The following is a 24,429-nucleotide window of genomic DNA, read 5'->3' as shown; positions in this document are numbered from 1 at the left end:
TTCCTTCCTTCCTTCCTTCCTTCCTTCCTTCCTTCCTTCCTTCCTTCCTTCCTTCCTTCCTTCCTTCCCTCCCTCCTTTCCTCCGTCCCTCCCTCCCTTCCTCTCTCTCTCTTTTTTTTTTTGAGATGGAATTTTGCTCTTGTTGCCCAGGCTGGAATGCAATGGCACTATCTTAACTCACCCAACCTTTGCCTCCCGAGTTTAAGTGATTCTCCTGCCTCAGCCTTCTGAGTAGTTGGGATTACAGGAATGCGCCACCACGCCTGGCTAATTTTGTATTTTTAGTAGAGATGGGTTTCTCCATGTTGGTCAGGCTGGTCTCGAACTCCCGACCTCAGGTGATCTGCCCGCCTTGGCCTCCGAAAGTTCTGGGATTACAGGTGTGAGCCACCATTCCCGGCTTCAGGCCATACTTTCTTTCTCTAAAACATTGTAGTTACTGTCCCAATGTCTTTGGCATTAAATGTTATTCTATTTTAATGTCTGATGCCGTAATCAACACTAATTAAACATAAATAGGGTATAAATAATGTTAAGGAATAATCGTTGATTTTGTTGGGTGTGATAATAAAATTGTGGTTATGTTAATGTCTTTATTACAGATAACTACTAAAGGATTTATAGGTTAAATGATTTATGTTGGAGATTTACACCTTTAAAAATCTCGTAAGGAAAAAAGTGAGTGTGTGAGCCAGTGTGGAAATAGATTTGCCAACAGATGACACCTGTTACCACCCAAAGGAGGATAGCAAATAGCATAATAGCTGGGTGTGCTGGCTCACACCTATAGTCCCACCTACTTGGGAGCCTGAGGCGGGAGGATTGCTTGAGGCTGGTGATTGTTTGAGGCTAGGCTGTAGGGTTCTATATTCATGTGTATGAATAGCCACTGCACTCCAGGCCAAGCAACATGGTAAGACCTCTTCTCTTAAAAAAAAAAAAAAAGAAAGAAAGGCTGAGCACGGTGGCTCACACCTGTAATCCCAGCACTCTGGGAGGCTGAGGCGGGTAGATCACAAGGTCAGGAGATTGAGACCATCCTGGCCAACATGGTGAAACCCCATCTCTCCTAAAAATACAAAAATTAGCTGGGCGTTGTGGCCCGTGCCTGTAATCCCAGCTACTCGGGAGGCTGACGCAGGAGAATCGCTTGAACCCAGGAGGCAGAGGTTGCAGTGAGCTGAGTTTGCGCCACTGCACTCCTGCACTCCAACCTGGTGACAGAGCGAGACTCCATCCAAAAAAAAAAAAAGCATAACAATGCCTGCCATTGGCTGGGCAGGGTGGCTCATGCCTGTAATCCCAGGACTTTGGAGGGGGCCAAGGAGGGAGGATCACGAGGTCAGGAGATCGAGACCATCCTGGCTAACACGGTAAAACACTGTCTCTACTGGAAAAAAAAAAAAAAAAAGTAGCCAGGCATGGCATCATGCACCTGTTGTCCCACCTACGTGGGAGGCTGAGGCAGGAGAATCGCTTGAACCCGGGAGGCGGAGGTTGCAGTGAGCCGAGATCGAGATCATGCCACTGCACTCCAGCCTGGGCAACAGAGTGAGACTCTGCCTAAAAAAACAAAACTAAACTAAACTAAAACAAAACAATGCCTGGCACCAGCAGTACAGGTGCCGCAGGCTCAGAATGTCAACTCACTGCATAGTTTGCAGATGTCAGGGTCGCCAAGAAAGACCCAGCTCACACAGAGGGTGAACAACACTTTACTCACATGGAGAAGAGGCAGGCCAAGATCAGCTGCAATAGTGGGCGTCAGTCCCCCCGGCCATTTGTCCAACCTTCAGCCAACACGGGGTGGTGTTCGGGTTGCACCTGTCCTGTGCTGTAGACAAAAGATCCTGTGTCCTTCCCACCAGGAAAGATGGAATAGTGAGGTTGGCCAAGTACCACATAAAGCACATGCTTTAGAAGAACAAAGAAGAAAATACTGAGTCTGAAACAGAGAAAGATGTTACCACACAGGGAAATAAATCCAGTCCAAGTTGCAAGGGCTTTTTTTTTTTTTTCTTTTTTGAGACAGAGTCCCACTCTGTCACCAGGCTGGAGTGTAGTGGTGTGATCTTGGCTCACTGCAACCTCTGCCTCCCAGGTTCAAGCAATTATCCTGCCTCAGCCTCCCACGTAGCTGGGACTATAAGCCTGCGCCACCTCGCCCAGCTAATTTTTGTATTTTTAGTAGAGACAGGGTTTCACCATGTTGGCCAGGATGGTCTCTATTTCTCGACCTTGGGATCTACCTGCCTCAGCTTCCCAAAGTACTGGGATTCCAGGCGTGAGCCACTGCACCTGGCCACCAAAAGCCTATTTTCTTTTCTCTATATATATTTTTTTGAGACGGAGTCTCACTCTGTCGCCCAGGTTGAAGTGCGGTGGCGCCATCTCGGTTCACTGCAATCTCCATCTCCTGGGTTCATGCCATTCTCCACCATGCCCAGCTAATTTTTTTTGTATTTTTAGTAGAGACGGGGTTTCACGGTGTTAGCCAGGATGGTCTTGATCTCCTGACCTCATGATCTGCTGTCTCGGCCTACCAAAGTGCTGGGATTACAGGCATGAGCCACCGCATCCGGCCCACCCAAAGCCTATTCTAATGCTGCCAAACAGAGGTCAAAAGACTACACACACGTGACTGCCTTTCCTAGCAAGATTAAAAATTGAAAGATCAGCAGGAAGTTGCTAATTGATTAACGTGGGTAGTGTATGTAAAGTTATGTGAATTGTATGCTTTCTCTCTTCTTTATCTGTGTGTTTGAGAACATCCATAATGAAAGTATGGTGGCTGGCGAGGTGGCTTACGCCTGTAATCCCAGCAGTTTAGGAGACCAAGGCAGGCAGATCACCTGCCTATTTTAACTTATCATATTCCTTTATTCAGGGAGAGAAGTTATTGAGATGTTAACTAGTTGCAGGCAAAGGGAAGAAACATGGTGAAGTCAGGTTTGTTGGTGGAGGAAAAATGGTACTAAAGACTCTGCCCAACAAATATTCGGAATCCAGAAATGTTCGTATTTCTCCAGGGTTCAGTTTCTCATGGGTCACTTTCCATTACACAGATTCTGGAGAGCAAAGAAGATAGGATTCATTCAGGTATCAAGCCAGAGTCTTTTTTTTTTTTTTTTTTTGGGAAGGGGGAGACAGAGTTTAGCTCTATTGCCCAGGCTGGAGTGCAGTGGCACAATCTCAGCTCACTGCAACCTCTGCCTCCCAGGTTCAAGCGATTCTCCTGGCTCAGTCTCCTGAGTAGCTGGGATTACAGGTGCCAGCCACCACACCTGGCTAATTTTTGTATTTTTAGTAAAGACAGTGTTTCACCATATTGGTCAGGCTGGTCTCGAACTCCTGACTTCATGATCCACCCTCCTCAGCCTCCCAAAGTGTCATCTCAGGATTATAGGCATGAGCCATGGTGCCCAGCCAAAATGGTTGTTTTTAACTTTTATTTTTTCGAGACAGAGTCTTGCCCTGTCACCCAGGCTGGAGTGCAGTGGCACGATATCGGCTCACTGCAAGCTCTGCCTCTCGGGTTCACGCCATTCTCCTGCCTCAGCCTTCCGTGTAACTGGGACTACAGGCGCCACCACCACGACCAGCTAATTTTTTGTATTTTCAGTAGAGATGGGGTTTCACTGTGTTAGCCAGGATGGTCTCGATCTCCTCACCTTGTGATCCGCCTGCCTCAGTCTCCCAAAGTGTCATCCCAGGATTACAGGCATGAGCCACTGTGCCCAGCCCAAAATGGTGATTTTTATAATTCAATCATTCTATGTTTACTAATGGAATTTTTTTTTTTTTTCGAGACAGAGGCTCACTCTGTCACCCAGGTTGGAGTACAGAGGCCTGATCTCATCTCATTGTCACCCCAGCCTCCTGGGTTCAAGCGATTCCTCTGCCTCAGCCCTCTGACTAGCTGGGATTACAGGAGGGGACCACCATGCTTGGCGAATTTTTGTATTTTTAGTAGAGAGATCTTTCATCATATTGGCCAGGCTGGTCTCAAACTCCTGACCTCATGATCCGCCCGCCTCAGCCTCTCAAAGAGCTTGGAATAGAGGCGTGAGCCACAGCGCCCAGCCAGAATCTTTGTTAATATGCATCTTGGCATAGACACTGAGACACACACACACATATTCCAATATATATCAATGTATGTGATAGCCTCACCTAGGTCAAGATATAGCAGATTTATTTTCTTTTTCTTTTTTTTGAAACAGACACTTCATCTGTCACCCAGGCTGGAGTGTAGTGACACGATCTCGGCTCACTGCAACCTCCGCCTGCCGAGTTCAAGGGATTTTCATGCCTCAGCCTCCTGAGTAGCTGGGATTACTAATTTTTGTATTTTTTGGCTGGCTAATTTTTGTATTTTTGGTTTTGCCATGTTCTCCAGGGTGGTCTCAAACTCCCAGCCTCAAGTGATCCAGCTGCCTTGGTCTCCCAAAGTGCTGGGATTACAGATGTGAAACACTGCGCTCAGCCTTTTTTCTTTTTTCTCTTTCTTTTCTTTCTTTCTTCCTTCCTTCCTTCCTTTCTTCCTTCCTTCTTTCCTTCCTTTCTTTTTGCGACTGGTCTTGCTCAGTCACGGAAGTTGTAGGCTGGAGTGCACTGGCACAGTCATAGCTCACTGCAGCCTCAAACTCTTGAGCTCAAGCGATCCTCCTGCCTCAGCCTCCTGAGTAGCTGAGACTACAGGTGCACACCAGCATGCCATGCTAATTTGTAGTTTTTTGTAGAGATGGGATCTCGCTATGTTGCCCAAGCTGGTCTCTAACTCCTGGGCTCAAGCGGCTCTCTCGCCTAGGCCTCCCAAAGTGCTGGGATTCCAGGCGTGAGCCATTGCACCCAGCCAAGATACAGCAGATTTCTAGTACCCCAGAAGGCTCCTTCCTGATCCACACTTTCCCACAAAGGAAACTACTCTTCGGACTTCAATCGTCGTCAGTTCTGCTTCCTGCGCTTCATCTCAGTGGGATGGTGCAGTGTCTCCCGTACCTGGCTCCCTCTGTTCACCCATGTCGTGGAATGTTCCTGCCCCTTCGTTTTTCTTTTTTGGCTGTGTAGGATTCCATGATGTGAATGTATCACCATTTATTCACTCTCCTGTGGATGGACATTTTGGTGGTTTTCATTTGGGGCTCTTATGAATAAAAATGGCAATGAGCGTTCTTATATAAGTCTTTTTGTGGATATTGGCATTCATTTCTCTTGCATACATGCTTAGGATGGAATTTCTGAAGGTAGGCATATATTTAGCTTTAGTAGAAACTGCCAAACAGGTTTCTAATGTGCTTATACAACTTTATGCTACTGCCAGCTTGACAGTTCTTGTACTTCTACATCTTTTCCAATACTCGGTATAACACAGCATTTAACTTTAAATAGAGATAAAATGATGGAAAGATCCAAAGAAGTGTGCGTGTTCCTGAAGGACATCCAATAAAGGGCCTCTTTTATTCATCTGTTTCTGGCACTGAAAACCACTGCATGGATCAGGAAGGAGGCCTGGTACAACTCCCAAGGAGGCACGTGTCCCTCAGGTGGGCTTCGTGTCCCAGAAACTCCCGGGAAGGAGTGGAGAGGTGCCTTCTGGGCGAGCCGGTCTCCTCTGGCTTTTCTTGTCCCCTAGAGCTCCCTCCCAGGAGACAGAGCACAGCCTGGCCAGGGATCAGTATCTCCTACTGTGCTTGCTGTGAGCCAGCCACTCTGCCCTCTTTCAGGAACTACAAAATCCACAGGTACGCGGCATCGTTATTTATTTATTCATTTATGCAGCATGGTTTTCCTCAGCTCTGTCGGATGGGTCTCTGTGAAGGGAGCTAAGTGGGGGCGAGTGGCCCCTCCCTGGAGGAGGTAGTCCCCTGGTCAGGATCTTTGGGGCTCCAGGTCTCATGAGTTAGGGCCAGTCTCCCTAGAGAAACCCTTCTTGGCTAGGGCTGGGGAGCCCACCAGAGTGACCCAATCAGTTCTCAGGGCCTGTGGTGGAGCCAAGTGGTTTTGAGAAGGCTGTGTTCAGCTCCATCCTAAAAGCACTCATGCAAGTTGGGGAGGAGAACTAGGGGTGCACAGCTCTGAGCTGAGAGGAGGACTAGGGGTGCACAGCTCTGAGCTGAGTCAGACCCACCTCAGGACTGAGCCCAGCAGAAGGAGGCCCAGAGTCACTGACCATAAATGGAACAGATGCCTCCCCCGTGCTGGTTGAGATGATTCTTGGGCATCAACTCTAATAATTTCTAACTATACCCGGAAATACTCATTCACACAGCAACTAGTGAATAAGCCTTTTAGAGTTAAAAAAGCCTTGTATGATTTATTATAAGTTGACATATGCGTTGTACACAAACTAGAGGCACCGAGGTCGGCCAACAGCAGCCTATTGAGGGGTCACAGCCAGGAGATTGGATTTCTTCAAGTGCAATGGGAGTTACTGGCTAGGCTTTAAGGTTTTAGCCACAGGAAAGATCAATGTATTTCAGAGTAATATGGGTGGATTCAAAATGAGGTTTAGAACTAGATCAATTAATTTTTTTTTAAATATGGAGTCTGACTCTTATTGCCAAGGCTGTAGTGCAGTGGTGCTATCTCGGCTCACGGCAACCTCTGCCGCCCGGGTTCAAACAGTTCTGCCTTAGCCTCCCGAGTAGCTGGGATTACAGGCACCTGCCACCATGCCTGGCTAGACGGGGGTTTCACCATCTTGGCCAGGCTGGTCTTGAACTCTTGACCTCATGATTCATCTGCGTTGGCCTCCCAAAGTATCACATTTTTTTTTTTTTTGAGACAGAGTCTTGCTCAGTCACGCAGGCTGGAGTGCAGTGGCGCGATCTTAGCTCAGTGCAAGCTCCACCTCCCAGGTTCACGCCAGTCTCCTGCCTCAGCCTCCTGAGTAGCTGCGACTACAGGTGCCTGCCACGACGCCGGGCTAATTTTTTATATTTCTTTAGTAGAGATGGTGTTCACCGTGTTAGCCAGGATGGTATCGATCTCCTGACTTCGTGGTCTGCCCGCCTCGGCCTCCCAAAGTGCTGGGATTACAGGCTTAAGCCACCGCGCCCAGCCAAGTATTAAACTTTTTATTTGAAATATCTTCCCTCTCCAAAGATCTCCTAGCATTTCTGCAGAAGTCTCTACCTAGGTAAGGAGAAGAAACAATTCTTGGCCAGGTGCAGTGGCTCACGCCTGTAATACCAGCACTTTGGAAAGCCAAGGTTGGTGGATTCCTTGATCCCAGGAGTTCGAGACCAGCCTGGTCAACATGATGAAACCCCATCTTTACCAAAAATACAAAAAATGAGGCGGGTGTGGTGGAGTGTGCCTAGAGTCCCAGCTACTCGGGAGGCTGAGGTAGAAGGATCACCTGCGCCTGGGAGGTCAAGGCTGCAGTGAACCAAGGTGGTGCCACTGCACTTCAGCCTAGGTAACGGAGTGTGACCCTGTCTCAAAAAAAAAAAAAGTATTTGTGAGGGTGAAATTTAAATGCCTTTGATTGTGCATAGCTATCAGTTATTTTTTGTTTTAATATTTAGTTTATTGCGAAATATAACACATATAGAAACGTACATAAAACACACAGGGTCAGGTGTGGTGGGTCAGGCCTGTAATCCCAGCACTTTGGGAGGCTGAGGCGGGCAGATCAATTGAGGTCAGGAGTTTGAGACCGGCCTGGCCAACATGGTGAAACCCCATCTCTACTAAAAATACAAAAATTAGTCGGATATGGCGTGCATGCCAGTAATCCCAACTACTAGGAAGGCTGAGGCAGGAGAATTGCTTGAACCTGGGGAGGCAGAGGTTACAGTGAACTGAGATAGCGCCACTGCACTCCAGCCTGGGTGAAGGAGTCAGACTGTGTCTGGAAAAAAAAAAAAAGGCCAGGTGCGGTGGCTCACACCTGTAATCCCAGCACTTTGGGAGGCTGAGGCGGGTGGATCACCTGAGGTCAGGAGTTCGAGACCAGCCTGACCAACATGGAGAAACGCCATCCCTACTAAAATGCCGTCCCTACAAAATTAGCTGGGTGTGGTGTTGCATGACTGAAATCCCAGCTACTTGGGAGGCTGGGGCAGGAGAATGGCTTGAATCTGGGAGGCTGATGTTGTGAGCTGAGATCACGTCATTGCACTCCAGCCTGGGCAACAAGAGCAAAACTCCGCCTCAAATAAAGAAACAAAGAAAAAACAAAACAAAAAAACCACAGTGTAACAACTTATTATAAAGACAGTGCTCAGGGACCAATTTGCTGCTCCTGCGCCTCTAGAGGGAAGCTCCTGCCCACTGTTTTTTAGAGTTTTACATCTTAAGTACAGGAGTCAACAAACTAGGCCTGTACACCACATCTGGCACCCAGGCTTTATTTATTTATTTTTTGAGATGGCGTTTCAGTCTGCCACCCAGGCTGCAGTGCGGTAGCACGATCTCGGCTTACTGCAACCTCGGCCTCCTGGATTCAAGCAATTCTCCTGTCTCAGCCTCCTGAGTAGCTGGGATTACAGGTGCATGCCTGGCTAATTTTTGTATTTTTGGTAGAGATGGGGTTTCACCACGTTGGTCAGTTTGGTCTCGAACTCTTGACCTCAGGTGATCCGCCCGTGTAGGCCTGTCAAAAGTGCTGGGATTACAGGCATGAGCCATGATGCCTGACCCAGCCTTTTTTAAAATGAGGGTTTCAGCTGCTGTGGTGGCTCACGTCTGTAATCCCAGCACTTTGGGAGACCAAGGCTGGTGGATCACCTGAGGTCAGGAGTTTGAGACCAGCCTGGCCAACGTGGTGAAACCCCATTTGTACCAAAATACAAAAATTAGCCGGGCGTGATGGCAGGCACATGTAGTGCCAGCTACTTGGGAGGCTGAGGCAGGAGAATCACTTGAACCGGGGAGGCGGAGGTTGCAGTGAACCAAGACTGCACAATTGCACTCCAGCCTGGGCAACAATAGTGAAACTCCATCTCAAAAAAAAAAAAAAAAAAAAAAAGGATGTCCTTTTTTGTCTCTCAACCCCATTTTTTATTTTTTTTTTAATTTTCAGACAGGGTCTTGCTCTGTTGCCCGGGGTAGAGTGCAGGGGCCCAATCTCTCAGCTCACTGCAGCCTCAACCTCCCAGTTCACATGATCCTCCCACCTCAGCCTCCCAAATAGCTGGGAACACAGGTGGGTACCACCATGCCCACCTAATTTTTGTATTTTTTGTAGAGATGGGATTATGCCATGTTGCTCAGGCTGATCTTGAACTTCTGGTCTCTCTGCCTCCACCTCCCAAAGTGCTGGGATTACAGGCGTGAGCTACCATGCCCAGCCCTGCTTTAATTTAAAGTGTATTACATATTAGTACAGCCACTTCAGCTCTTTTTTGGTTACTATTTTAATGTTGTATGTTTGTATCCTTTTCCTTTTTTTTTTTTTTTTGAGACAGAGTTTTGCTCTTGTCACCCAGGCTGGAGTCCTATGGTGCGATCTCAGCTCACCGCAACCTCTGCCTCCTGGGTTCAAGCGATTCTCCAGCCTCAGCCTCCTGAGTAGCTGGGATTACAGGCGCGTGCCACCAGCTCTGGCTAATTTTTGTATTTTCAGTAGAGATGGGGGTTTCTTCATGTTGGTCAGGCTGGTCTAGAACTCCTGACCTCAGGTGATCCACTGCCTGGGCCTCCCAAAGTGCTGGGATTACAAGTGTAAGCCACTGCGCCCAGCCAAAGTGGTGGATTTTTTTTCTCAGAAAATCTATTCCATTATTTTTCCAGAAATCAAATTTGTACAAGTTAACTAAAATAAATACTTACACTCTAATTTTTTTGTTCTGAGGTCTTATTGAGTTTTAAGAATAGAATTTTATCTTTACATGTTCAGAAAAAATATAAAGTATAGATAAAACATAACCAATAAAATAATCTTTCCTTTTGTTCAAAGTTCATTACTATTAGCCGAGTGCAGTGACTCACACCTGTAATCCCAGCATTTTGGGAGACTGAGGCGGGTGGGTCACTTGAGCCCAGGAGTTCAATACCAGCCTGGGCAACATGGCAAAACCCTGTCTTTACAAAAAATACAAAAATTAGCCAGGCGTGGCTTCAAGTGCCTTAAGTCCCAGCTACTGGCAAGGCTGAGGTGGAAGAACCACCTGAAGCGGGTAAGTCAAAGCTGCAGTGGTGCAGCCTCTGTCCCCAGGCTGGAGTGCAGGGGTGCAATCTCGGCTCACTGTAACCTCCGCCTCCCGGGTTCAAGCGATTCTTCTGCCTCAGCCTCCCGAGTAGCTGGGATTACAGGCACGGGCCACCACACCCGGCTAATCTTTGTATTTTTAGTAGAGACGGGGTCTCATGATGTTGGCCAGGCTGGTCTTGAACTCCTGACCTCAAATGATCCACCTGCCTCGACCTCCCAAAGTGCTGGGATTATAGGCATGAGCCACCACGCCCGGCCGGTATTTTTCTTTCTTAGAGGCAGGATCTCACTCTGTCGCCCAGACTGGAGTGCAGTGGCATGATCTCAGCTCACTGTAGCACTGACCTCCCAGCTCAGGCGATTCTTGTCTCAGCCTCCTGAGCAGCTGGGATCACAGGTGTGTGCCACCACACCTGGCTAATTGTTATTTGTTTTTTTTAGAGATGGGGTCTTGCTATGTTACCCAGTCCGGCAACATGGGATCTTCCAACTCCTGGCTTCGAGGGATCCTCCCGTTTCGGCGTCCCAAAGCGCTGAAAATGACAGACGTGAGCCACCATGCCCGGCCTATATTGTTTTATGTTTCTTCAGTTTTGTTTTGTGGTCGCTGGAGGTCTGTTTCCTCCTTTGATTCCCTGCACAGTGCTTCCACAGCTGCTCCATGTAATCTGCCCAAGACTTTTGCTGCATTCAGTTGAACATAGAGGAGGAAGCTCTTCAGAGAGAGCCGACTGCACGAAGAGCCGTTCTCAGCTCCAGGAGAGCTGGTCTCGCCACTCGACCAGCGCCCTGGACAGCTCCAGTTAGTGTGAGCGCGACCACCCGCCGCCGCGAGATTAAGAGCACTCGGGGGCCAGGAAGTCTCCCGTGGTAGTGCGGGCAGGCATGCGTCCGGCGGAAATCCCGCCTTCCGGCGCCCGCGGTTGGCCCTGGCCGCAGCCTGGGCGCTCCAAGTAGGAAGATAAGCGGGATTGCAGGAAGCGGGAGAGTCGGGAGGAGACGCGAAGGGCTCCTCTTCCCCATTGGCTGCGCCCGCGGAGCAGCCTCGTTGCGATTGGCCGTACGCAGTCCCGCGTCGGCCCGCCCCTCGGGCCGCAAGAGGCGCCGGGATCGCGGGCGCCGGCTGAGCCAGCGGCTCCTGGGAGGCTGCGTCCGCACGCCGGCGGGGCGAGGCGACCGGGCCCTGCGCGTCAGGTCTTGGCCTGGGGCACCGGGGCGACCGGCGGCGGAGGCGGTGCGGGCACGGGGCTGGCGGACGGCAGAGCCCGGGAGGCGGGCGTGGGCGCGGCGGCTGCACCGGGGCCTGCGCGGACCGCCCGCGGCGCAGCCTCGGGCCTCTCCATCTCTAAGTGGTGGTGGCTGTGGGTTTTTCTGCAGGCGATCTTTTCGAGCTGTTTGTTTCACGCACGCGCCCTGCTGTGGGGTAAAGCGGCAGATTCATGCTGCTGTCATTTGTCTTTAAAACGATGGGCTTCCTGTCGTGTGTGTGTACCTTTTGGATTTGAGGGCAGGGGGATGACATTGTGACTTGGCCTCCTGTGACCGTCCATTCTCAAGGTCTCGCCAGCGTAGTGCAGAAACTCGGCACACCCTGCCTACCTTGGAAGGAGGCTTTCCCTTCCCCACCTCCCTCCCCTCCATGTCTTCCCTCTTTCCCTCTCTCCCCTTCACTCCCCTCCCCCAGCTCTTCTCTTCGCCCTTTCTGTTTTCTCTCTCTCTTTTTTTTTTTCCTGCATTAAACCTTTCGGGAATGTCTTTGTAAACTGTTAAAAAGCGTTAGGTCTTCAACATGTATGTTTACTTGCAGGCCTGAGAACTGGAGGAAGCTGGAGAAAAGATGCCCTCTGACTCTTTCTGTTTGGCTGCCCAGGCTCGCCTTGACTCCAAATGGTTGAAAACAGATATACAGGTGGGGTTTGACGTGTCTTTTTCTTGGTGTGTTTCTGCTTCCATGTTTAAATTTCTCGTCTAAGGCTTTTTTTTTTAGGGTATGTAGAGGGAAGTCAGTTGTATCTTGCTGAATTGGAGAAGCAGGTTTGTTTCCTGTAACTTAAAGTGTAACAGTCTTCATGTCTCTTTTTGTAGATTGTGCACGACTGCCTTTTAATTAGTTTCTTGCAAGTGCAGGAAACTTGAGATCTCTTAATAGGCAAAATTTTTTTCCTATTTATTAGTAGTGGTTAAGAAATGTCACACTCCTAACCATATGATGGTGACTGTTGTTACTGATAGTTTTTGAGCTGTTTAGTTAACTATAGAGGGGAAAATTGGAGAAGTAAGTTGCAGTAATTATGGCCTGTAGAAACCCATTTTATGAGGTCTTGTGTTTGTGTTTCTGGAGAGATAAGAGTCAGTTCAGTTGAGCTGTTTGTTTTGTATTTGTAACTCCTTATTAAGAGGAGTGCTCAGATTTTCACATCAAGAATATGAGGAAACAACATTGGCCGCAGATATTAATTTTTTGATTTAATGAGATAATTGAAGCTTGTCAGGACATTATTAAATAAATAATAACAGTACTATTTCAGTAGACAATTGTTTACCCCCAAGCTACTTTTATTTGGAAATGGCTTGGAAAAACTACTTTTGGAACTCCTTATCAACAGCAAAAAGAAGTGTTTGAAATATTTTCTGTGTGTCAGTGTATTTTCCTCCTCCCTAAGGTTAACCATTTTTAAGTATTAAGTAATCTGCCTTTTATAACACAGTGTTACATAGTACATGACTGTTCATCAAAAGTCGTGTATGCTGTTAAGCAGTAGTTGATGATAGATACACTAAAGTATTATTGCCCCTTCCTAATTTTTCTTTTTCTTTTTAAACACGTATTGAGTGTTTGTAGATATGAGAGTCCAGTGTTTAGAACTGTGTTGTGGGGCCGAGTGCGGTGGCTCAGGCCTGTTATCCCAGCACGTTGGGAGGCCGAGGTGGGTGGATCCCCTGAGGTCAGGACTTGGAGACCAGCCTGACCAACATGGTGAAACCCTGTCTCTACGAAAAGTACAAAATTAGCCAGGCGTGGTGGTGTACGCCTGTAATCCCAGCTACTTGGGAGGCTGAGGCAGGAGAGTCGCTTGAACCTGAGTGGCGGAGGTTGCAGTGAGTCGGGATTTTGCCATTGCACTCCAGCCTGAGCAATGAAATGAGAACAAACCGTTTCAAAAAAAAAAAGAAAAAAAGAAATCTGTTGTGGATGATGGGATTGTTACTCATAGTGTAATGTTACGTAAGACAGAGCACAGAGAATTGGGTCAAGAATTGGTGTACTCTTTGGGTTTGTTTCTCTTTAAACATTTCCTTTGATTTAGCTGTAATGGTCTGTTTTTGTCATTTTAAGTGGGTGGGAGAGGTGAGAGATGAGTACTTTCATGTTTCTGAAATCCTGAGATTCAGGCAAACTTGTTTTAATAATTGTTTTTATATTAGTGTTTATGTATTTTGAGAAACTTTTTGAGGTAAATACCTAATGAAGTTTTTTTCTTAGTAATTGTAATTTAATAACTGCTAAACATGAGTTCTAGTGTCTTGATCTAAAACCAGTTTAATACTGAATTGAGTTCCTATGATGGGTTAGGCAGATAAATATACAGTGAAGCACCATTTATGTCTTAGAGGGCCTGTTGTTTTGATTTATTAAGTGTAATACACAGTACCTGGCCCTTGTTACACATTTCCAATATGATTAGAAAGTCTTTTTTTTTTTTTTTTTTTTTTTTTGAGATACAGTCTTACTCTGTTGCCCAGGCTGGTGTGCACTGGCGCACTCTTGGCTCACTGCAACTTCCACCTCTGAGTTCAAGTGATTCTCCCACCTCAGCCTCCCAAGTAGCTGGGATTACAAGTGTGTGCTACCATGCATGCGCAACTAATTTTTGTATTTTTAGTAGAGACGGGGTTTCACCATGTTGGCCTGGCTGGTCTCCTGACCTCAAAGTGATCTGCCTGCCTCGGCCTCCCAAATTGCTGGAATTACAGGCGTGAGCCACAGCACCTGGCCAGAAAGTCGTCTGAATTCCTTCTAGGAGTAAGGGAAATGACTAGGTTTTGGATAGTGTGCAACAGAGGAAAAATGTGTTACAGGTCTAAGTAGCATGAAAAAAGTGATTGCTAACCTTTGTTTTATGTTCCTGCAGCATTGCTTGTTAAATGCAAGAAATGAATGCTGTTGTTTTACCCTAAGGAATAAGACATGGTTTCCCTCTTTGGGGAGCTTCCCTGCAGACAGGAATTGCAGACGGAAGCCTTGTGGTCACAGGTTTTACCCTTATCTTGTTGAGGATGGCTCTCCCAGCTGGAGTGGAAAGCGCTCCACTACTTGAGACTTTTGTATTGGAAATGGAATTGACACCTTGGTAGTTAATAATACGTGGGGTAGGAAGGTATTTCTTAGCCATAGGAGTTAACAGATCTGTTTTCCACAGCTAATTTTGTTTGAAATGCCCTTGAAAGTTTTAGTAACTTAGAAAGGAAGAGTTTTTGGAGTATGAAAACTTTTAATGCTCATGTGTTACAGAGAGCACTTATCATTGACTTCTTGATCATAGACATTATTTGGATGCGTCAGGCCTAGGACTCTCCATCCAGCAACCTCTCACACGGGGCTCATTTTATGCCAAGCATATATATTTGGTTATTACATATAAACAATTTAATTGTTCAACACTCAACACACTTTTTTTTTTTTTTTTTTTGAGACGGAGTCTCACTCTGTCACCCAGGCTGGAGTGCAGTGGTGCCATTTGGCTTACTGCAAGCTCTCCCTCCTGGGTTCCCGCCATTCTCCCTCCTCAGCCTCCCGAGTAGCTGGGACTACAGGCGCCTGCCACTACGCTCACCTCATTTTGTGTAGTTTTAGTAGAGACGGGGTTTCACCATGTTAGCCAGGATGGTCTCGATCTCCTGACCTCGTGATCTGCCCGCTTCGGCCTCCCAAAGTGCTGGGATTACAGGTGTGAGCCACCACACCCAGCCTGTTCAACACTCTTTTCTGCTTGTTATTTGGAGTTATTGAATCACCATGTTTTCCTTCACTGCTCTCGTGAAGAGTAATACATTACAGAGCTAAGAGGTGTTAGTCACATCACTTTTTATTTTTACAGTAAGAGTACTTTTAATCTGATGTGATTGGTAGTTTTTTAGCAAACCAAAAAGTCATTTAAGCAAAGGAACCATAAAAAACAGTACATGATACCTTAAAAGCTTTTTATTCTTTTTTTGTTTTTTTTTCAGACAGAGTCTCGCTCCGTCGCCCAGGCTGGAGTGCAGTGGTCGGATCTCAGCTCACTGCAAGCTCCGCCTCCCAGGTTCATGCCATTCTCCTGCCTCAGCCTCCCGAGTGGCTGGGACTACAGGTGCCCGCCACCTCACCCGGCTAGTTTTTTGTATTTTTTAGTAGAGATGGGGTTTCACCGTGTTCGCCAGGATGATCTCGATCTCCTGACCTCGTGATCTGCCTGTCTCAGCCTCCCAAAGTGCTGGGATTACAGGCTTGAGCCACCGCGCCCGGCCAAAAGCTTTTTATTCTTAAAACACATGCCCGTTTGCCAGTTTTGTTGTAAGGTAAAGGGGCATGTCTTTGAGCATAGGTCCAGAATGGAGTTATCCTGCCCCTTCTTGCATAAGCTGCACTCAGATGAATTTCCTACAGTTTCTATTTTTGGGTTCATTTTTAAGTGGCACAGGAAATTAGATATGCATGAAGCAATTTTTTTAAAGCTTTTTATTTTGAATTAATAATAGACTCTCAGGAAGTTGTAAAGAAAGTGGAGAGGTCGTTGTATATTTACGCATACTGCCCCAGTGGTTACATCTTACGTAACTATAATACAGTATAAAAACCCAGAAATTGAAATTGGTACAATGCGTGTGCATAGTTCTGTGCCATTCTATCACGTGTCTACAAATATACCTACTACCATAATTACTGTGCAGAACTGTGTCATCACCACGGAGATCTCTCCCCTGCCTCTCTTCTGCCACCATCTCTAACTCCTGACAACTACTAATCTGTTCTCCATCTCTATAATTTTGTTATTGTGAGATTATTATATGACATATGACCTTCAGAAATGATTTTCTTTACTCAGCATAATGCCCTCAGGTCCATCAAGGTTTGTTGAGTATATCAGTAGCTAAACTGGGACCATTTATTTGTCTCTTCATCTAATCAAAAATGACTAAGCATAAATGTAAGCTTTTAGAGTTAAACTTACTGAATATAAATATCGTCACATTGGCCGGATGTGATGGCTCACGCCTGTAATCCCAGTACTTTGGGAGGCCAAGGCGGGCGGATCACTTGAGGTCAGGAGTTTGAAACCAGACTGGCTCACATGATGAAACCTTGTCTCTGCTAAAAATACAAAACAGCCAGGCGTGGTGGTGCACCTTTGTAATCCCAGCTACTTGGGAGGTTGAGGCAGGCAGGAGAACTGCTTGAACCCAGGAGGTGGAGGTTGCAGTGAGCCAGGATCACACCACTGCACTCTAGCCTGGCCAACACAGCAAGACTGTCTCAAAAAAAGAAAAAAAATTGTCACTTCATGCTTAGAAATATCAGCAGATGGCCAGGTGTGGTGGCTCAGTCTGTAATCCCAGCACTTTGGGAGGCCGAGGCGGGTGGGTCACGAGGTCAGGAGATGAGACCATCGTGGCCAACATGGTGAAACCCCATCTCTACTAAAAATATAAAAATTAGCTGGGCGTGGTGGCACGTGCCTGTAGTCCCAGCTACTCAGGAAGCTGAGGCAGGAGAATCGCTTGAACCCGGGAGGAGGAGGTTGTAGTAAGCTAAGATCGCGCCACTATACTCCAGCCTGGCTACAGCGTGAGAATCCGTCTCATTAAAAAAAAAAACAGTAGATAAAAAAAGTATAAACATGAATATCTTGATAAATTCTATTCTCAGGCTTTCAGGTTCATAATACAGTTGATAGATGACAGGTAGAAATAGAAGAATTTGTAAATATAGGTATCTTCATTATGTTTTTTGGACTAGACTATAAGGGTGCTGTTTACCTGTAATATCCAAATACAGATGCCTCAATAGAACAATTTTTGTTTTCAAAATTCAATGATAAAAAAGATGTGGTAACCCTGTATATGACATTTTGTCAGGTTAATTGAGAGCATTATGCAGCAAAAAAAAGTTTTTTGTAGAGACAGGGTCTTGGTTTGTCGTCCAGGTTGGTAGAACTCCTGCATTCAAGAGATCCTCCTGCAAAGTGCTGTGATTACATGTGTGAGCCACTGTGCCTGGCCTGTTGTTTTAAAGAATAACTTTGGTTCTTGCAAAAAACTAATAATACTAGTTACAGAAAACAAAAAAAAAAAAAAAAAGGGGTTTAGCCATGGGACTTTGATGACAATTCCTTTTTTTTTTTTTTTTTTTGAGACAGAGTCTCTGTTGCCCAGGTTGGAGTACAGTGGCACTGTCTCAGCTCACTGCAACCTCCACCTCCCAGGTTCAAGCCATTCTTGTGCCTCAGCCTCTCAAGTGGCTAGAATTACAGGCGTGCACCACCACACCTAGCTAATATTTTACATTTTTAGTAGAGACGGGGTTTCACCATGTTGCCCAGGCTGGTTTTGAACTCCTGAGCTCAGGCAATCCACCCGCCTTGGCCTCCCAAAGTTCTGGGATTACGGCAGTGAGCCACTGAGCCCAGCAGATGACAATTCTTTATGAAGAAGAAATTGAGTAACCTGTTTAAGGCACTCAAGAAAAGAAAATGTGAATCAAGCATTTTTTGTTCCAGCAAAACCGACTTTTCAGATGAAAAACCCATAAACTTTTCAATGAGCTGTAACTTAGGAAGTATTGATCTTATGAGCCCTTCCTTAGGAATGGAGTAGAGAAAGATCTTTGGATAACTGGGTGGCTGTAGATGAACCTGCAACTGATGGTGGGCATGAAGCAGTTATTTGTTAAACTTAGACTACATGAGTGTTAAGGGAGAGGGCGTAGCGTATCTCTCTGTTGATTGATATGCTTAGACATTGTAGATTATGGTTGTAACTGTTATGCAGTGTTTCATCTGTTAACTCATCCATCACAATTTCCACTTTTCTATTTTCATTTCTGGAGATTCCATTTGACTCCTTTTTATATCTTCTGTTTCACTCCGTATCAAATTCATGCTTTCCTTCTATTAGCATAGGGAGCATTTCTGTAAAAGAACTTTTAATGTCCTTGTCTGTGAATTCTGTAATCTCTGGTCACTTCTAGATCCGTCTCTGTTGATTGATTCTGTCACTTCTATTGATTGATTGCCCTAGTTATAGGGGCATGGTTGCATGCCTGCTAATTTTTGATTGAATGCTAGACATAACTTTTATGTTCTATGCAGGATTTTGTTTTATTTTTTTAAAGAGCCTTAGTTTTGTTCTGCCATACATGTAAGTTACATGGGGTCAGTTTGATCTTTTCAAAGCTTGATTCTAAAGTTTGTTAGGGCTGATTGACACAGCCTTTACTCTTGGGCTCATTTATCCATACTGCTAAGGCAATACTCTTCTCAGGACTCTGCCTGATGCTTGGTGTATGAGAAGGTCTTTCTGTCCTTGTTTGTGGAAACACAGGCTTTTCCCAGACTGTGTGCATCATGGCGATGCTGCTTATTACTTTCTAGTGCTTCTTTCCCCAGTATTGCGTAGTTTTCTTAACCTATGCCCAGAGTAGTACTCAGATAGACACTCAAGGGGCCCCTCCACTCATCTCTAGAGCTTGCTGTCGTCTTGTCCTTTGGCCTAAGTATAGCTGATCTGTCACCTGAACTCAGCAAGATCTTTGGGCTCTGTTTGGGTTCCGCTTTCCTGTGCTGCAGCCTGGAAGCTGCTTCTGGGCAGTGTTTCCCTTCTCTCAGGGATCCCAGCTCTGGGCTGTCTGTTGTCCAGTTTTTGGTAACACCTTTTCGGTATATTCTGTCCGGTTTTCTAGTTGATTATAGCAAGAAAGTAATTTCTACAGAATTAATCCTTTATAGGCGAAGGAAGCACAGGCCTTCCCAGTCTGTTTTTAATCAAATCCATTGAGTTTTAAATTTTACTATTGTATTTTTATATTCCAGAATTTCCATTTTTTAAAAATACCAACTTTATTGAGGTATAATTACAGTAAACACATCCCTTTAAAATGTTTAGTTTGAAGTGTGTGACAGTTTCTTTAACTGCCACTTTAGGTACTTTTTTCTAGTTTCAACTTCTGTGTTGAAATTGTTAATATGATCTTTTTGTTTCTGAGATGGAGTCTTGCTCTGTTGCCCAGGCTGGAGTACAGTGGCACGATCTTGGCTCACTGCAGCCTTCACCTCCTGGGTTCAAGTGATTCTCCTGCCTCAGCCTCCCAAGTAGCTGGGACTACAGGTGCCTGCCATCACACCCAGCTAATTTTTGTATTTTTAGTAGAGATGGGGTTTCACCAGATTGGCCAGGCTGGTCTTGAACTCCTGACCTCGTGATCCGCCTGCCTCGGCCTCCCAAACTGCTGTGATTACAGGCGTGAACCGTGCCCGGCTGTTAATAGGGTCTTTTAATTGCTTGACCGTATTAAAGGTAGTTCTTTTAAAAGTGTATTTATAAACCTTGTCCGACCCCATAGATTCCTTAGCTGCCTCTCTGTGTCCCTCTTGGTTGACTCATGCCTGTGGGCTGCCCTTCGACTCCAATCCCCGCTATGATGTCACACAAGAGAGCTGGATTATGGCTTCCTGACTGCCTACCAAGGAGCCAGTGACACAGCCTGGAGGGTGCGGTGCGTGTGGGTGTGAACTCCCCGTGGTGTGAACATTCACCACTTTACAAGGAGAGAGGAGGGAACTCAGTGGTTTCATTCCTCCCTTTTCCTTTCCTCCTTGTACTATTTTATGGTGCAATTTCTTCTTGCAAACCTTCTGCAAAAGCCACATAGGCCTAGTGAATGTGCTGACTGAACAATTGGTTGTATTTGCAGCTCATTGAGAAGAGGTGGCACTAACATAGGGGTCAGCACATTTTTTCCATAAAGCACCAGATGGTCAATGTTTACATGGGCTGTACGTGCTCTTTTACAACAACTCACCTTGGCCACTGTCATGCGAGAGCAGCCACCAAACGTGTGTGTGGCAATATTCCAGGAAAATTTTGTTGATATCAGAATTTGAATGTCATATAATTTTCATGTGTTGACATATGATTTTTTCTTTTTTTTCCTGAGAGGGATTCTTGCTCTGTTGCCCAGGCTGGAGTGCAGTGGTGCGATCTTGGCTCACTGCAACCTCCACCTCCCAGGTTTGAGCAATTCTCCTGCCTCAGACTCTGGAGTAGCTGGGATTACAGGCATGCATCACCATGCCTGGCTAATTTTTTTTTTTTTTGTATTTTTAGTAGAGATGGGGTTTCCCCACGTTGGCCCGGCTGGTCTTGAACTCCTGACCTCATGATCCAACCCCCACCCCCCTGCCTTGGCCTCCCAAAGTCTGGGATTACAGGTGTGAGCCGCCGCACTTGGTTGACATATGATTCTTTTTTTTTTTTTTTGAGATGGAGTCTCGCTCTGTGGCCCAGGCTGGAGTGCATTGGCCGGATCTCAGCTCACTGCAAGCTCCGCCTCCCGGGTTCCCGCCATTCTCCTGCCTCAGGCTCCTGAGTAGCTGGGACTACAGGCGCCCGCCACCTCGCCCGGCTAGATTTCTGTATTTTTTTCAGTAGAGATGGGGTTTCACCGTGTTAGCCAGGATGGTCTCGATCTCCTGACCTTGTGATCCGCCTGTCTCGGCCTCCCAAAGTGCTGGGATTACAGGCTTGAGCCACCGCGCCCGGCCTGTATCTTTGTCATTATTATTTTTGCTTGAGTTCCAGATATTGTATGTGCAATATTGTAGCAATAAATCGAGGCTCTGGGTAACAATATCTTCCTCTAGAGAGGATGTTCTAGGCAATCCTAGGTCACTGCAGGCCCAGTGGAAATTGAGAGAATGCGAAACTGGGCTGGTTTCTGTGAAGACTGGTCTACTTCTCACTCACGTGTATTTCTGGTGTGTGGTCCTTTGAGGTTCCAGCTCAGAGCATGGAGTCTGCCAGGCCTCTTTCTCCTGTATGAGGGCCCTGGGAGTCTCTCAGAAGCTCTGCTTTGCTTCTCTGTCTCATCCTTGCTTGCTTAGGTTCTCTGGGCCTCTTTCTTCCTCTCGTGGGTCTTAGGCTTTAGGAAGACCTCACTCCCTTGCTGCTTCTAGGATATCTTCAAATCGACGTACTTAATGTTCCTATCTGACATTTTCAATTGTTCTAGGAACCTGTTCTTAACATTTTTCCATATGTTGTCCTACGTTCAGTAGGGGTTTAGTATTTTTCTGTAGGTTTAAGAAAAAAAGCCGTATACCTTTACTCATCTGCAAATATTTGAACAGATTACTTCTCTGTCAGATTGTAAGGACGTGAAAAAGAAACATTTTCCAACCTATATGTTAATCAGATATTCATTTGTTATATTATTCTGTTTTGGATTTTATTGCCTGACTATAGTCATTTTAATAAATGCCTTAACAGGCCGGGCGCGGTGGTTCATGCCTGTAATCCCAGCACTTTGGGAGGCTGAGGTGGGTGGATCATGAGGTCGGGAGATTGAGACCATCCTGGCTAACACGGTGAAGCCCCATCTCTACTAAAAATACAAAAAATTAGCCAGGCGTGGTGGCGGGTGCCTGTAGTCCCAGCTACTCGGGAGGCTGAGGCAGGAGAATGGCATGAACCCAGGAGGCGGAGCTTGCAGTGAGCCGAGATCGTGCCACTGCACTCCAGCCTGGGCGACAGAGCAAGACTCCATCTCAAAAAAAAAAAAAATGCCTTAACGGTTTGCTTGCCTAGTTCTGATTGGTATTAAAGTACTGGTGGCCTACATATGGGAGCGTGAAGGCTTGCCCTGGCTGCCGTGCGGCAGGTGTGGGTGTGTGTTATGGTGTTGGTGGGAAGCAAATAAGCCTTGGAGTTGGGCCTCTTCCTAAATCCCACCTCTCACAGCCTCAATGTTGTGTGGCCTTTGGTCAAGTAATTGAACCTCTGAGCTTCTGTTTACTAACTTACAAAAAGTGAGCCTGTTACTGCCTCTTTTGCTGCGGTCTTTTGACGATGAAAGTGCCTTTACTTGCCATGTCATTTCAGAGGTGTAAGATAGGAATGTGAGATCAAATTAGAAAAGAGTTCTCAGCCCAAATAACCTAATTAGAAGCATCTGGGATCTGAATCAAAAATGTCAAAAGTTGAAAACCTACTGGGCATGTTTAGGTAAGTCAACTACTAATAAAAAGCTAATCGGAGACAATTGTAGAAATAAATGCTCTCACTGTACAAGTTGAAAGCCCCATTCTGTTTTTCTTTTCTTTTTTTAATGAATAGGGTCTCTGTCACCCAGGTTGGAGTGCTGTGGTATGATCAGAGCTCACTGTAACCTCAAACTCCTGGGCGCAGGTAACCCTCCTGCTGCAGCCTCCTGAGTAGCTGGGATTACAGGTGCGTGCCATGCACTTGGCTAATTTTTACATTTTTATAGAGACACGGTTTTACCACGTTGCCCAGGCTGATCTTGAACTCTTGGCCTCAAGCAGTTCTTCTGCCTTGGCCTCCCAAAGCTCTGGGATTACAGCGTGAGCCACCACGCCCTGCCGATGGTCCCTGTTCTTACCAGTGCCACAGCTGTCTTCCAGTTGTTCCCAGGCTGCTGCTTCCTCAGTCAGGATCCTGTACTGTCTGTGATCTGGAGAGCTCTTCTCCTGGGCTTCACTTTTGCTTGTCCACAGTCTGACTCTTTGGAGACCTCCTCCAGTGAGGCTTGCTTTAATTGCCTTGGTGATGTTCCACCTTGAAGGTGCCCAAGTTGTTTTTTGAATAGTGCTTACCATTCATTTGGATCATCAGTTCCTAGGAGGCTCCTACAGTGCGTGTCCCTCCAGGAGTCCAGTCTCCACCTTCCAGAAAAGAATTCCTTGTCACTCACAAGGACAAGGTCTGTCCTATCCTCTTCCTTCCCAATGCTACCCAGGTAATAATTGAAAGGCTGTGGTAATTATTCTTGTTTCCATGTAAACCGGGCTTCCTCCTTGGCTTAGTCTTTAAATGTTTCATCTTTTGGCTTTTTTTTTTTTTTTAAATGGTACCTCTGTAGCACTAATGTTTCTCAATCTAGGCTGTACCGCAGAACACTGATGTGTGGAGCCCAGCCAGTGTGGGGCAATCTCAGAGTGCTTTCAGGGCTGGCCAGTGGTCCACCCTCTCTGCTTGGGTGTTGGCATCTTCTCCAGGACATCATCTACAGTCCATTTGCTGACTACTCCCAGATTTGAGTCTCTAGCCCTGCTCACTCTGCTGAGATGTGGATCTGTATTTACTGAGGGTTGGTGGAATGGGGAGGAGCTCCATGCTTATGTTCAGTAGTTAGTGCAAATCTTAGTGGTTAAAATGGACTAATTCTAAATCCTCTTCTGTTCCCTCCCTTATTTTCCTTTTCACATTTGATTCAACTTTTGTGATTTGAAATAATTTCCTTTTTTTTTTAAGTCGGGGTCTCACTCTCAGTTGCCCAGGCACCATCATGGCTCACTGCAGCCTTCAGCTCCTCAGGCTCAGGTGATCCTCCTACCTCAGTCTCCTGAGTAGTGGGACTACAGGTGCATACCACCACGCCTGGTTAATTTTTGTATTTTTTGTAGAGACTGGGTTTCACCATGTTGCTCTGGCTCAAACTTCTGGGCTCAAGCAGTTTGCCCATCTTGGCCTCCCAAAGTGCTGGGATTACAGGTGTGAGCCATCGTGCCCTGCCTGAAATAATCTTAAAGACTATACTTTCCCTGTCTTGACTTCGACTCTCATCCTTTCTTTTTTAGACCCTTGGTAATAGCCTTTTTTTTTTTTCCCCGAGATACAGTCCCTCTCTGTCACCCACGCTGGAGTGCAGTGGTGTGATCTCTGCTCACTGCAACGTCTGCCTCCCGGCTTCAAGCAATTCCCTTGCCTCAGCTCCCCAAGTAGCTGGGCCTATAGGCGTGCGCCACCACACCTGGCTAATTTTTTGTATTTTTAGTACAGACAGGGTTTCACCATGTTAGCCAGGATGGTCTTAATCTCCTGACCTCGTGATCCACCTGCTTCGGCCTCCCAAAGTGCTGGGATTACAGGCATGAGCCACTGCGCCCGGCCAGTGATAGCTTCTTAATTCATCTTCTCTGTTTCTGTTTTCTGAGTTATTACTTTAAGACACAGGTCAAATGTCATATTCCCTTGAGTGCCTGAAGATAGTC

At 46.4% G+C, this 24,429-nt stretch overlaps 1 protein-coding gene across 7 annotated transcripts in view; it reads left to right on the top strand.

Annotated features, from left to right (window-relative positions):
* Nucleotides 1-11,083: 11,083 nt before the first annotated feature.
* HERC2 (HECT and RLD domain containing E3 ubiquitin protein ligase 2) overlaps nt 11,084-24,429 on the top strand; it is a 135,740-nt gene continuing 122,394 nt past the window's right edge. For 3 of the 7 annotated variants that reach the window (XM_026447194.2, XM_026447191.2, XM_026447192.2), the window contains exons 1-2: nt 11,084-11,356; nt 11,970-12,071. In XM_026447194.2, the coding sequence (XP_026302979.1) occupies nt 12,050-12,071 (22 nt within the window). In that variant the 5' untranslated portion in view covers nt 11,084-11,356; nt 11,970-12,049. Of the gene's footprint in view, nt 11,397-11,969; nt 12,072-24,429 lie in introns of all 7 variants that reach the window. The other 4 variants (XM_026447195.2, XM_026447189.2, XM_026447193.2 and 1 more) reach the window with 3 other exon arrangements.

This window comes from Piliocolobus tephrosceles, chromosome 6 (assembly GCF_002776525.5).
Source record: "Piliocolobus tephrosceles isolate RC106 chromosome 6, ASM277652v3, whole genome shotgun sequence".
NCBI classification, from domain to species: domain Eukaryota; kingdom Metazoa; phylum Chordata; class Mammalia; order Primates; family Cercopithecidae; genus Piliocolobus; species Piliocolobus tephrosceles.
Note: the sequence above shows the minus strand (reverse complement) of the source record. Positions and strands in the feature narration are given on the sequence as shown.